The sequence below is a fragment of the Amblyomma mixtum genome, chromosome 5 (genome assembly GCF_055824585.1).
Source record: "Amblyomma mixtum isolate Tamu chromosome 5, ASM5582458v1, whole genome shotgun sequence".
NCBI classification, from domain to species: domain Eukaryota; kingdom Metazoa; phylum Arthropoda; class Arachnida; order Ixodida; family Ixodidae; genus Amblyomma; species Amblyomma mixtum.
The window spans coordinates 161,326,201-161,341,387 of NC_143016.1; the positions used below are offsets into that span (position 1 = coordinate 161,326,201).

The window sequence follows — 15,187 nt, forward strand, 5'->3', positions numbered from 1 at the left end:
AGCTAAAGTTGATGGTTTTCTTATAATTCGTGTTTAGGAGTTGCACGCAGCAAGCAACCAGTGTGAGCTGCAATTGAACATTTTCCGGATGTGAGAGGGACTCCTGAGGATATAAAACCACGCCCAGGAGCCCAATCCATCGCTCTCGGCTAGGTTTAGATGCTCTGCATCTTCGGCTATGCCGAGGAAGAATGATTTCCCAGTTCGCCAGATCCACTTTGTCTTTTATTCAGCTGAACTTGCTGTACATTTATAATTATTGAAAACAAGTTATATGTAAAGCTTGAGTAGCTCTTGCAATTATTTCTCCTCGTGCTACGAGTCTTCACTTGCAAAACCGTCCCTGACGGGGCACCTCAGGTGCAAAGGAACAAGAACCAATATGCGAAGATATTACTGATGCCCATGAATAAAGATGAAGATAGCGCAGCAGATCAGATGAAAAAGTGCATGTCCATGCACTCAAACTCCCAAAGCCTGGTTGTTAGGGTGTGTGGGAGGCGTGACTGTTGCAAGCTGGGGCTGTTCACGGCTCCGACTGTGGCAGATGCCCACTTGGCTGCACAAAAAATAAACGCTCTCAGAATTTTATGCAAAGAGTAACCCGACTACAAGCCTTTATCTAAAATGTATATCTATTCCAAAAACTCTCGTGCCATCTAGTTCTTCTAGAGTCACCCCTTTCAGGAAAAAGAAACTAATCTGAGAAGACAGCTGATAAGCTAAGGTAGATCACTCCTGCACTGAAAATCATTCTCCATTTCCAGAAGGAATATCATGGACAATACGTGTTAGCACAATCAGGGAGCCACAACTTTCCACATAATGGGGCCAGACTGCAATTTGTTACCAGCAGCTCACAAAGATAACTTAAGCTACCCAGCAGCTCACAAACAATTTCAGCTAATCAACACAAAATTTTCATTTGTTTGCACTACAGTAGCATATCAACTTTACTTTCACAAAACATCTGCTATACAATGAGGAGGGTAAGTTATGCTCTTCTGGAAATTATTTTTAAAAAACAGCACACAAAACAGCAACACTGCAGAATATAAACTTGTTCAGTTAATTGAACATTTACAAGGCTGACCACGCAGAAACAAATATAAAGTCACAAATCATGTTGTGGTTCCCAGGAAAATGAAAAATTGGTTGCATAAGAGGTATGAAATCGCATTCAAAATGAAAGAAATGACTACAATGAAAGTGGAACTCATGCATGAAACAATGCATCACATTCTTCTAACCCCTTTCAAAAGGGCAAATTAACTTACAGCTACTACACCACTACCCTACGGAAGTGTGTTACCACTGGCTGTCTCTCTCAAAAACAACGCCAAAAGTACAGCATCACCCAATTGAAAAAAATAATCAATACTGCCATATCTTCCACACCTGTTGCACGTCAAATGTTACATCGTTGTTCTGACTACATCCATCCAATGAACATTTGGTAGGCTTGGCCAGATGATGAGCTATGTGAAACAGTTACCACTTTTATTTCGAAACAATCCACAAGGTATCGACCACACATCGGTCACATTTAGCAATACAGGCCAATAAAATGTTTAACCATAAAAACAAGGCACTAATTAAAATTAACAAAAATATAACCACTACATAGGAGGCTAGCTATAACACGGTTTCGTGTAGGCCATCTTTATCAAAATGTTTTCAGTCAATCAAGAGGGAATAAAAATTTAGGAAGCAAACAATCAAACTATTTTACCTTTTCGGAGGAGCCTCGATGCCTTGCAGGTGCGTGACGCAGCCAGTCCTTAATTGCTGTTTCCACTTGATGGTCATTGCAGCTATGGACAGCCTTGACAGCCGCTAGCAAAAGAAACAAATACGAGTTTTTCTGTTTTGCATTAGTCTGTTTAGAATTCTAGCCGCTGCAGAGATCGCTGCCTGTAGAGCGCTACATTCTTAAATGCAGAAACCGTGGGGCAAACAGTGATGTTAGGCTCTGCTAATTTCAACATTTGCATGAAAGGCCAATGTGGAGTATTTTCAGCAGCTTTACTTTTAGTTGGTTGCATATATCGCTATCACCCTGTACTAATTGCATTACAGGACAAAGGCTTCTCCCATATGTTGCCAATTAACCCGGACCTGTGCAAGCCAAGGCCATGTTATCGCCGCAAACTTCCTAATCTCATCTGCCCACCAAACTGCATAAATACGTGCTGCCTAACAGACAGTGCAACAAACACAGCGCATATCTGGGTTGTGAATAAGTGTCCTGGCGGGTTATGCCTTAGAAGGCATAACAGCAGCTGCAGGGTGTAGAATGTGGGATGTGTGTCCATGGAAGACAAAGCCAGAGAATGGAGCAAAGGTCCAGTGGTGGATCAACGGAGCTGTCACATTTAAGGGGAACATAGGGCAAACAGAGTTCTGAGAGCAACTGCGATGCGTATTGGGCATGAGGAAAAGTTCGGCATATGTGTTTTCTAACACAATAACCACAACCGACACAATGGGTGACGCAACGTCAGACTAATGTGTATTAAGGCCCATGGAAGTGGAAATTCAGTAAACGTACGGTCTTTGTCCCTTTGCGAGGAAGTAGACGGGATCAGCAGTAGGTCGTAACAGTTCAATGTAAGGTACATAAATTGCAATGGAGCGTTTTTATGGTGCCGCCTTTCTCAGCATTCATTTCCATAATTTTTTTAAGAATGCTAACAAAGCTCTCACACTGAATTCTTGATGAGCTAAAGTTTGAGCTGAAGCACACGCAGAAATAGTGACTCATGCTTACCAACAATGCAGCTGCAAATCTGGAGGTCACTGAAAGCCAATTTCCCTTTTTTGCCATGAAAGGAAAACAATGACGCCACCTTGTCGACCATAACAGATCTAAGTATCCTCCTGGTGCAGGATTCTGGTGTTGTCCCCCCAATGTCAGTGAAGTCATGAATCTGCATTAATAATATTTTGAGTGAGATGAACATCGAAGTTATCAAAGCATATTAAAGTAAAACCATATTCACTGCAACTGCAGAAGACAAAAACAAGGAGCGTACACAAGACAGGTTCCATTCCTTGAATCAAGGCGCTAAACATTTAAAGCTAAACATATAATTTATGTGGACATACGTGCTGACGGCACCAACAACACCCCCCCCCCCCCCCCCCCCCCTTTTTTTGAGTCAGTGCACCAGGGATGAAAAAAAAGTAGTTTCATTAAAAACACGTGTAGTTATTACTCAACAGATCAAGATGCTGACAGACGCTGGGCAGCCGACTACCTTGACATCCATGATTCAAACAAAAGTACAGAGAATAATGGTTATAAAGACAGCGAAAGTGGCAAATGCACACAAAAACACCGAATGCAGGGGAGTGTATTTCAGCAAGGCATAGTTTACACATTGTCATGTGCACAATGTAATACTCGCCAAAAAGGCTGACATGAATACAGCCTATGAGCACAGCTGCAGCATTGAAACGGATCCACCCAGTTCAATTATTGAATCTGAAATCATGCCCAGATAGAACAATTTTTACTTCCAGTTGAAAATTTCCACTTCCCGGTTGGCTCCAACTGAAAAATTATCACTTCCAATTAAAAAGTACCATTTCAAGCTATATCTAGCCGGAAAGTGCTTTTCCAGCTGAAAACAGTGCATCCATTTAACCTGGGAAGGAGTGTAAATGTTTTTATTAGTTTGTTTTTATGCTAGCGCATGTATGTATTTCATGCAAATACAAATGTTTTTTGCATCACTTGCATGTCCTCGGAGCCTAAATTAAACTACGTGAACATTTGAACGACACACGAGTGCAATAAGTTGTCAGAAAAGCACACAGATTACAGGATATCAACTATATATAATCATGAAGGGCAGAACAGAAGTAGCTGGCATCCCATAAAATAAAACAAGCTCAGAACAACTGTCTGAAATGCCTTACTAGAATGGCTTTGGTGGATTGGCTCAGACCACTGTCAAATCGAATCAGCTGCTGTGCATCTTCATATGGCTGCTTAATGGTTGGGGTATCTGCGACGGCCGCTTCCCTGATGGAACTGTTGCAGAGTCCTAGGAGCAGCTCACCATGCTGCTTCTGGACCACCCGCAGCACTGCTAAACGTGTTAGAACTTCCTGCTTAAAGTCTGCAATTCAAATAAAATAAAATGTAGTTACAACTTCCCTAAATAGTCTGATAAAATCAGGCGGATCACGAACTGCTTACATGATACTACAGCACCACAATATCGCCCAAAACTTTTCAATAGAAGGCTTGAAGACTGTAAACACAATATTCAGCAATGTTTTTAAAGGCACTGCTCCAATTTCAGCTGACAACTCTAAATCTCACCCCCACGTGCATGCAGATGAAAATGGCAATGCAAAGGGTTATGCACTTTTTAAACTTGAACATGCATACATAAATTATCAAGCTGGGTAAAAGTTCACATGGAACCAGCATTGCGATGAGGCATTCATACAAGCCCAGCGAAACATTAGTGGTTTGGCTGCAATGTCGTGGGTTTTATCAAGTTTTGTGAAAAGACAGCTCCTACACACTGTTGTGAAACCAGAATAACCTGCATTAGTATTCCAACACTTCATCATCCGTTCTTCCATGCTTAACACCAACCTCATGCGGTGACCATGCTCCCAAGCTTCTCATAACCACCTGACCTCTGACATGCTTTTGATGTGAGCATTACTTACCTATAATACCATTAGAAAGGGCTCATCATTGAAGACAGGACTGCACGACTTTCATTAAAAATTTAAGCACAGCAAAGTTACCTTCTTCAAGCAGCTGTTTTTTCTGTCTTGGGGCCTGCTGCTGTTGATTGGCCATGGATGCTTGAGAATGCCCTGAGCAAGGAAAGTAAAGTAAAAGCAGGCTTGGAACATAAAAATAATTGCGCATGTAAAGTGCTTCAGCATAAATGCCTGAAATGATAGCAGAAAATAAGGTTACAAGAAAAATTTACTTATACTACTTAGCGCACTTTCGTGATTACAGTACGTCACTACATACTGTCGGCATGATTATTATGTGCACTGATGCTTTTGCAACTTTAAGAAAAAACTGATTTTATGTTACCTGTACTGCATACTTCGGCTTCAAAGGCTTGGCTTAAGCTTGTTTCCTGGTCTTCATCTCCTGTGAACCATGAGATCAGTTTTTGTCAAGCCAGAATGCTTAGTTTTGTCCATCTTTACAGTACAACAGAACCGTATAATATATGGCTAGGTATTTCAGTATACTGTGGTAACCTCCTAATGGAGTTCCTTGTTATCTTTTATACGTCCGCATTTGTAAAGGCGTAACTGGAATGAAATTTGCAAGTTGTGCTGCTTTTCCAGGAATCATTAAGTGAAGTCGAAGTGTTGATTACAAACTGTAACCTTAATGTGACATGATAATCTCAAAACTGCTACGGAAGGAACCTTCTGAGTTTCATTCCTAACACTTCTTTCATGTGAGCATTTGTGTTTGTAGAGCTGGAATTTCAAGGCACGTGAAAGTTGTGACATTAAATAAGTGTACACAGTGCGGAAAGCTTTAGCACAGAAAGATATTGTAATATGTGCACGTTTTGTTACTTAATCTTGTGCATAATCTTGGCAGCGCACATGACACATTGCATTTCGTTTGGAGCAGCAACTGAAAATTTCGCATCCATAAGCTATCTCTCTACACCTTAAGTCTATTAAATGACATTTATTTTAAATTCCAGGCCGTGATTATATGCACTACAAAACAAGATATGAATTGTTGACGGGAATTACCTTGTTGAGAGCCTTCAGTAGACGTGAGAAGTGCTGCATAAATGAACAAAACTTACTTAAGGTTTGTGTCTATAAAAATACATAAATATAACAGTTGCATTTCACTGCTTAAGGTTACCTTCGTCTTCAGACACATTCACAGCAGTGCCTGTGAAAGAAACAAAGTTGTTAATATCGATCTAAAATCGCAACCAAAGAAGCCCTACACTGAGCTGGGACTCTTGGGAAGTTGTGAGGCAGCGGTGGTCCATCAAATGTGTCATCATCCATGTATCTTCCAGGCCTCTGCACTCTTCTTTTTTTGATCTCTTGCTCTGACTCTAGGTCTGAAGTATACTGGGCCAAATCAAGCTTTCTACGCCCATCCTCATACTTTTCTGCAACGAGAGCAATACCAAATAGCCCATATTGTGCAGTTACTAAGGTTACCTGTGTGAGCACAAACAAGAAAAAAAATTGCTCAAATCTTACCAAAGCTTCCCTTGATCGAGACCTTGAATGTCTTCCAGTTTTCGCACGGAGCTTGGCATGTCTTAATAAGGTTGGCTTTGCTTCCAGGGCCAGGTGGCCATGCGCAGACCTCGCCCTCAACCCATGTCGCTGGAACAAGCTCTACTGTACCTTCCTCTATGAAGTCGACAATGTGGTACATCATCTGTTCCAATGAATAAAAGTGACCTCTAATTATTAAGAGTTCTATATGTTGTAAAAGGTCTAAACCTGACCTCACTAGAGAATCCCAAACTTCCCCTAAGTAGAGTAGGTGGCTGAAGAAAGCTCTCCAACGTGTAGCTGTTTTTCCATGCAACCGTTTGCAGCAAGGAATGTCGTAAGAGAGACAGGCCTGCGTCTCCGAAACCAAATAAACACCAAGGAAAGGCTGAGCCACTTTCCATATAAACAGCAGTACGTGTGCATGGAGTGGAACATGACAAGGTTGCACACAAGACAAAATGCAGTCCAACGCTCTAGGTACATGCAAGAACTGGGTAGGCGTCCACAGAGCAAGAAACGAAAGCGCAAATAAGCTAAATTTTAAAACCAGAATACAGCTTATTTGCTGAGAGCCAGCATAAATACTGGTGCTAAGCATCCTTATGCTTGAGGCATGCTGAACGCTGCTTCATCACAGAAACGCTAAGAAACAATCAACAGAGAGGAGTTGTAAAGTTGTCATAGTGAAAATGCAAGGCACATTGTGAAATGAAATTCAAGAAGCCACCAGACCACACGAACATGCCAAACCATATCCAAGTCCAGCCGCCGTGGTGGCTCAGTGGTTATGGTGCTCGGCTGCTGACCCGAAAGACGCGGGTTCGATCCCGGCCGCAGCGGTTGAATTTCTTGGGAGGAGAAATTCTAGAGGCCCGTGTACTGTGCGATGTCAGTGCACGTTAAAGAACCCCAGGTGGTCGAAATTTCCGGAGCCCTCCACTACGGCGTCCCCCATACCCTGAGTTGCTCCGGGACGTTAAACCCCATAAACCAAACCAAACCATATCCAAGTCCATGTTTGTGTGTCGAAAAACAATCTTTCTTGGGAAGCTTTAGACCCTTGACACATGCACTACCAGAAATTATGCTGTGTGCAAAAGTGGCAAGACTACAAACTTGCCTTTGTACGGCAGCTTCACCAATTTTTTTACATTTTCAATAGGCCAACACATTACTGAGGAGAGTTTGCTCACAATTGAAATGCCAAGCCTTCTTGAGTCAAGCGGGCTAGTGTACAATGCTTCTTTTTCACAGAACTTCCTGCCAACTATGCACGGCTCTCCGTCAGACACTCTATGGGCAAAATTTTCTATAAGAATAACATCTTCATTGATTTGGCAGCAGTTATCATTAGGCCTCAAGCTCAAAGTGAAGGATTCAAGCCTGATTCCTTTGTACTGTGGGAGTTTACAGCTTGGAGGGAGATTTCCCACATCATCATTTGCCATTAAGAATTCCCTTGGCTGCCTTTCAAAGTAACATTTCTCTGCTTTGGAGGCACGTTTTTCCTCTAACCGATTATATATCTGATTCAATGCACAACCAGGTTTACGAAGAAGTTTTTTGATCGCCTGCATGTTGTTCTCAAAAGAAAATGCAGAAAAAGAGTCAAGCGTTCCATACAAACGAGCATCAGCTGCTAAATGCAACAAACAGTGGACATTGTATGAAACCTCCTCCTGTCCATAAAGTTTAGCAAAGCATTTTACAAAATGCTGAAGCAGTGTTTCTGCGTAGTCTGCATGCTGTTGGCAAAGTGATGGAGTGCTCAGAATAGTTGCAGCTACATGCAATGTCAAAAAATTCAAAAGCATGGGACTTGGCAGCGACTCCCTTAGCACTAGTGGGCCAGTGTAATGCAGGAAAAGCCTAAACTCTGTTGCCTTCCAGCGGTCTTTCTCATCCAGAGTCCTAGGTTTCCTAGCAAACTCAAGTGGGACACAGCCTTCAAGAGCGGCACTTTTGGCTGATATTTCTTTACGATCGGTGGGACCAAGGCGGACTGTCAATGGTCCTGCAAACCACAAGTTTAGGAGCTTACGAACTACACCAAGATACAGCAAATGCATGGGATCAACTGGCACACTGCTCACACAGTCAATAGGAAGTTCTGTCAACAATGACACACCGTGGTGGTGCTCAAAATCTTCCTGTTTTCGGAATGACTCATCTGTTCTTAGCGTGGACTCTGAGGTAGGAAAAAACATCTTCTCATTGAAGCTGCCTTCTGCAGTACATTTAGGGCATCCTGAGTAGCCAGCATGTCCTTTGGTCATAAATATAAATGCGCGTGCAGGTGCGTCACAGATAAAGCTTCTGATGTCTACCTTAACCAGCTTGCCAGAGATCATCACACCCACCTGAACCAAATTTTTTAGCTCAAGAACAAACGGGCGGAGGAATTCATTGGCAGAGTTTGGCTTCGCAGGGCCCAGAAAAGCACCAACGATCACAGGCTCCGGTAATTTATGAGTGGCACTAAGTTCAACCTGGCATTGAATTGGCCAGAGCTGCAGACGGGAGCTCTTTGACAAAGGCAGGCCATCTATGTTGAAAGAAAGGCCAACGACCTGTGGCGGGTGCGCTGCGGGACGCAGAATATCCTCCAAGCCTTTCTTAAGCCCGAAATGGCAGTAATGTCCAGGAGGCAATTCAGTAATGCCAGCTATAATTGCTGTTCTACGAGGAGTTTTAAGCAACGTTCGCGCGTCTGTTGGCAAATCAGAAAAGCAGCCGTGACCTTTCAAAAGACGCAGCAAGTCTGTTAGCGAGCGATGGGATATGTTGTGCTCAAGTGCCCAACCAGCCAGCCGAGAACGGAACTCATCAATGGTTCCAACGCTTTCAATTGTCGCGACGTCGTGCCCCGTTTCTGGAGAAACTGCAACCAATGCACAGTCAGAAGTGCCAATCGTCACACTGCCCCTTATGTCGGTATCGCTAGAGTCACTTGAGCCTGCGTGCTCTGAAGGCAAGTTGAGGCAAGCGTACGAAGAACCAGCAACTTGCTGAAAAGCGCTGGCGCTAGAGTCATCTGACGAACCTCTGGCATCGCTTGCATTGTCACAAGAAAGTGCAATGTAGCCGGCATCACTCGTTTCACGCCGAGTTTCGCGACCGGGTCCACCTGAACGACACGGACTCGAGCTCGTAAAGCGAGCCTGTAAAGAGGGCGCTTCCGATGCTTGGAAAAGCGCCTGAACTTCTAACCGGGCTTTGTTTCGAACAGACCGCGTTTTACTTAATTTCGGCATCGCAACGAAGCCCTGCTGCTCAGCAGACACTGTAATTATCCTTCGTGGGCGTCTACAATCCTACACCACTACATAAAGACAAGGCTAAAGTTAAATATGTAGTTCAGCACAAATCGTCTAATGCCCCAACAAAGAAGAAACGTCAAGCCTTCTCAATGAAACGTTGAGCAAATGACAGCAAAAGGATAACACTACATGCACAACACGTGGAAAGAAACCGTTATGCAAACGGGGGCTACCGCACATACTTTTGATGGATGTCGAGCCATTTACGTGGAGCGCAGGCACGCTGAACAGGTAAAACAGCAAAGATATTTAGGTGTTTTACCACCAGAACCTCAACAAGTACCAACTTAGCGCTACCGCCGGGAAAGCCAAAGTTTAGCCGCCAAAGCATGCCAAAGCTCAACTACTGCGCAGCACGCGGAGCGGCGAGTACTACTGGTGCTACTATGTACCGATAGGTGCCGTTAGGCGAGGCTGGCCCGTTTTTTTTCCCGTTGTGGCTTTTTGTGCTTATACATAAACTTTCAGGCCAGCAAATGTGTTTATGCTGTCTTTTTCATGCACCATTTACGCAAAAAAAAAAAAATGAATGAAGTATTTTTTGTGCGTGTCAGGCTGTGGGGGAGGGGGGAATCGGAGGGTGGGGGGCACGTGACAGCCGCGCGGCCTCGGGCGCTGTCGGCGGCCCGCGCGTGTCGCGGCCTGCGCCGTCGTCTGCTATCTTGGATAACTAAATTGGTTCTTGAGGAAAGGAAATGGCGCAGTATCTGTCTCACATATCTCAGTGGGCACTGAACCACACCGTAAAAAAAAGAAGGAAGGTGGGAGTGAAAGAAGAGAGAAAGAGGTACCGCAGTGGACGTCTCCGGAATAATTTCGACCACCTGGGGACCTTTAATTAACGCGCACTGACACCGCACAGCACATGGGCGCCTTTTGCGTTTCGCCTCCATTGCCTTTACTGTAAAGCTGTCTGCCTAGTCTTCCTAGTTCGAACGACTCAGTTTGCAAGCAAATGCACCGACGTATGCGCTAGCATTTTGGGCTATACGCAAGAATTATAATTAAGTTTCCGATTTGCAGAAAATACCCAGTACAACAGTATGCGTTACAACTTAATAACGAAGTGGCAGGTGACCCTTTCATAGCACAGTAGCACTACAAGCCACATTCCTGCATATTCAGCCTCATGAATATGTGCATTTAAGTTTCGGAAACGAAAAGTGTGCGCGTGCGCTGAGATCGAAGGCGTAGCACGTACATGAGTGTAATCTGCATGCGTCTCGCGCTCTGCTCAAGTAGCTCAAGATCAACAGGTCACAGAACCGCCACTATACGTACTGGTTACATCACAAACGGTGGCAATGTTTCATATTATCAATGTTTTGCATTATCGCCAAAAAGCTCTGAGTAATTGCCGATGGACGAAAACTTTAATGAATTTATTCCATGGCGCACATCTTAGAATTCAGGCTTTTCTTATATGTTCGAATGTGGCCCTAAAGCCGCCGAAAATATATGGCGCGTCCAATGTCCGCGTTTGGTGGACATTAACATACTTTGCACATCTATTGTTCACTCTAGGAGGACATGCACGAGATCATATATTAGGCATCTAGTGTCCATACTTCGTGGACGTGCTGTAGATTTCAAAAACAATCATATTATGGACGTCCTATAGACGTCTAGCGCGTCCAAACGTGCCGGTGATCCTTATGATGCACATCTAATGGACCCTCCTTCTAGGACATGACGTTTGGATCTTTCCGGTACGTCGAATGGATATTTGTGGTTCACTGGGTTAGTGGTCAAGGCGCTTGATTATGAGCCGGGGAACCAGGGTTTGCTCCTATAGCCTCGGCGGCCGCATTTCTATTTAGGCGGCAAGCATGACAGCCATGCACTTTGTAGTATCATTGCTCGTTGAAGAAACCCAGGTGGTCGAAATGATCCGGAGCCCTCTGCTTCGGTGTCGCTCACAGCCTGACTCCCCTTCGGCCCTTAAGCCCCAAAAGCATAGCTTTTATTTGATAGCTTTATTTTTTCATGCGAGAAAATTCACAAACTAAAGCGCGTTTGGTTTTCTTTTTGATCAGCTGACCGGAACGTCTCGTAAATGAAATAGCCACAAAAGCTCTCGAGAGTTCGTAAATCTCATCTCATAACTACATCTATCCCTCCTCGCTTCTTCAGCATTGTTGTCATGACAGTGGTTTTGCCCTGTAAGTTATCACGTGATTCACGCGTTATCATCTGATCCACCAGTTACAGTAAACTTCAACCGGTCTTAATTAGCCATTGATCGTTCGTCGTCCCAAAACATACCTATGCATTATTATAAATACATTCGGAAGAACATATTAGTTTGGGACACTTACAGTCTTCAAAACACACACCGTGAAATACAAGCTTTTCGTTTCTGCTGAAAGGCGACCAGTTCGGCTACAAGTTCAACCTGTGAGATCACGTTCCCTAAAAAAATGTCATCCCACTGCTTGCTGGGCAGCTTTAATGTTTATCCTTCGCTGGCGGCAAAATATAACTGATTTTAAAACGATGGGGGAATGCAAAGTAGTCTATTACGCCCGTATGCAGCCCTTTTCATTTGGATCTCGGAACTTCCGAGTTCATCTTTGCGCACCTACACGAGATCACTGTCCAAAAGACGGGCCTGGCGAGCACTACGTACTCTTAATCACTTTCTTCTAGGTGCCGCCGCGGTGGCTAAGTGGCTATGGTGCTCGGCTGCTGTCCCGAAAGACGCGGGTTCGATCCCGGCCGCGGCGGTCGAATTTCTTTGGAGGAGAAATTCGAGGCCCGTGTACTGTGCGATGTCAGTGCACGTTAAAGAACCCCAGGTGGTCGAAATTTCCGGAGCCCTCCACTACGGCGTCTCTCATAGCCTTAGTCGCTTTGGGACGTTAAACCCCATAAAACCAAACCAAACCAACTTTCTTCTAGGTTAAAAAGAACCAACTTTCTGCAAGCCAAACTGTGGTTTCAGAACCTTTGTCGGCCAGTTTCTTATCGGTCTAGTAGCAGTCTACTTGCTCAGAGTGAGCAGTATCAAGGGCGTCCGCAGAATTTTTTGCAGGGGGGGGGCATTGGTTTTTGGCGCCGGAGGGGGGGGGGGGTATGTTCGTAGCAAAAAGGCACTATTTGCGGACTAAATTTATTTATTTATATATAAATAAAAAATAAGTTAAATACACACATGAAAGAAAAATTACAAACAGCAAATTAAAGCGTGGCTAGGAGAGATACATTGGAGTTTATCAACAAAGAAACAATCAAAATTAATCAACATGCAAAAAGATACTGCCACTTCGTGGAGAAGAGTGCTCAGTCTTGCTGCATACGGGTTCAAGACACCCGGATTGATGACCAGCACACAGCACAATATGGTCACAAACACGCAACTACAGTCACTCAGTCAGTCTTCCTTGAACAGCAACTCTAGGCGCCTCGGATTTTTCTGGGCGAATTGCGTGATTACGCGGGTGATAAATTCATTTCTGTGCTTCATTACACGCTCTCGGTGCGCACTCATCATACACATTGATTGGAAAAACGGTTGAACGCGTACGTTGAAAACAAAAGATGACTATATATACAACGAAAACTTATTTACAAGATAAATGCACGCTCGCAGCTTCATACACCTCGCTCCATCTTGCTCGCGCATCCGCACAGTCGAGCAACCGCACACACACTGCTCGCCGCTCGTCGTTTTCTCGTCCGCTGTCTTGGTTGTTTTCAGCTTCGTTGACAACCGGCCACTAAAAACACCGAAGCACAAACACAGCGGCGCGCACACGTGCAAGGGCTTACTTCCGCGCGACTTCCGAGGGGAAGGGATACTCGCCACTCCGGTCGGAAAATTTGTTTTGTGTGTTCTTATGGTGTTCAGAGCCCCAAAACGACTCAGGCTATGAGGGACGGAGTAGTACAGAGTTCCGTATAATGTCGACCATCTGGGTCTCTTTCCCATGCACTGACATCGCACAGTACATGGGCGCTGTTGTGATTTGAGACCCAGCCAGAGGTGACAGGCGAGCCAGGCAGGCGCCATCGGCTGCGTTGACCAAAGGCGCTGGTTTTCGGAGAAGACGCAAGGAACGCTAGTGTGGGGGCGCCTCTAGAGACTGCGTCGCCGTGAACAAAAGCAGCTAATCCCCTTTGCCGAAGATTCTGAAAGCGGCGCTTCTACCGAACTGCGCTCTCCCGTGGATCGGAGGAGACAGCGAGCTGCGGCGCCCACTCATCGCCCGCTTGCCCCTGAGCAGCCCGACAAAGCGGGGTGGACACGGCTGATTTGTCCTTCCCTCCTGAAGAATTCATCGGTGGCCGGCGTAACGAAGGCGAAAACAAGATGCCCTGTGCACTGTCTGCCTCCGTGTCGCTATCTGTCTAGAGATCAAAGAAACAGACACCCATCTCAAGGTGGCTCGAAACACATGCTCGCCGGTGCCGCTGTATGTCTGCAACAGGTCGCCCTTCAACAGAGCTAACGATGGTGTGGTTTGAAAACGCGTGCCCGGATGCGGCATTTCGCAGATGTGACCCAAAGCGTGGAAGCGGGGCTGCTTTTACCCTTTGGCTGAGCGCACCACCGCCCCTGGCGTGCGGCCATCACTCACGGTTCGAGTGAGTGATTTTCCAGGGGGGTGCAGCCGCCCACCCTTGCCCCCCCCTCCGGACGCCCATGAGCAGTATACCTCAAGAGTTACTGTGAAACGGGCCGGGCCGAGCCCGGGCTGGGCTTCACTCCGGGATTCACGGGCCGGGCCGGGCTCGCTAGTGATAATTTAGCGGGCCTGGGCCGGGCTCGGGCTTCAGGTCTCGGGCCCGGAACGGGCTTGGGCCTCAAACTGAGGCCCGTGCAGTGCTCTAGTAAAGCATGCCAAGTGTTTTTGCACTTGCACTTAAAATAGCGACGTAATCGACTATTGAATTTCGCGCTTCTTCTCAATGCACTGGAGAAGTGCATAGAAACTCAGCGTGACGTCACGGAAGGTATGATTTCAAATCACCGCTGTCGTCTGCCACACCCTGCCCAAGACTCGTTAGACGTTGCCAAACAACTCTTGGCAGGGTTCGCCTTCGATGGCGTTGGTTTTTTTCCTTCAAAGCAGGCGTTTGTGCGTTGGAAATGTACCGATACACCTTCGATGACGTTATCATGCGCCCCCCACTTGGCGTTGTGCGCTGCGGAGAAGCTTAAAGGGTGCCTGAATTTTAATAGGCGATTACTTCACTATTTCAAGTGCTAGCCCACAAAGACTTCGCATGCTTTACCTGCAAGTTTCACACATTCGACCCTCCTAAGCTCGTTGATTTCTAAAACATGCAGTTTCCCTTTAACACGCCAGTAGCCACTGATGCAAGGGCGACGGCAGATACAAAGCGCAAAGCTTTGCATATCAAGCGTCCATGCAAGGGTGCTCTCAAACTTTGACAGTGCCACGGTTTGCACTGAAACGATGAATGTAATGATTTTTTATTAACTCCTCGCTTTATTTATTTTTATTTACTTTTTGGACGCACTCAGTTTGCTTAAAGTGCCACGACGGTGCTGCTGGTGACAGCGCAAGGAACATCTTATGCCATATGCGAACGGCTTTTGTGACGTAAACGAGCCGTGCGATATCTGCACGGTTGCTGTC

At 45.4% G+C, this 15,187-nt stretch overlaps 1 protein-coding gene across 5 annotated transcripts; it reads right to left on the reverse strand.

Moving 5' to 3' along the window:
• Window positions 1–212: 212 nt before the first annotated feature.
• LOC149344325 (uncharacterized) lies at window positions 213–10,314 on the reverse strand. Of its 5 annotated transcripts, none has more exons than XM_089546251.1 (11): window positions 9,764–9,960; window positions 6,238–6,421; window positions 5,973–6,143; window positions 5,885–5,914; window positions 5,767–5,799; window positions 5,078–5,137; window positions 4,774–4,845; window positions 3,925–4,127; window positions 2,771–2,930; window positions 1,733–1,836; window positions 213–559 (listed from the first exon to the last, which is right to left on the reverse strand). In XM_089546251.1, exons 1-11 carry the CDS (start codon window positions 9,782–9,784, stop codon window positions 527–529), a joined length of 1,071 nt encoding a protein of 356 aa, XP_089402377.1. In that variant the 5' UTR covers window positions 9,785–9,960; the 3' UTR covers window positions 213–526. The 5 variants fall into 5 exon arrangements, with proteins under 5 accessions (XP_089402377.1, XP_089402373.1, XP_089402376.1 ...); XM_089546247.1 differs by having other exon boundaries at window positions 7,455–9,960; XM_089546250.1 differs by having other exon boundaries at window positions 6,492–9,960.
• Window positions 10,315–15,187: the final 4,873 nt, after the last annotated feature.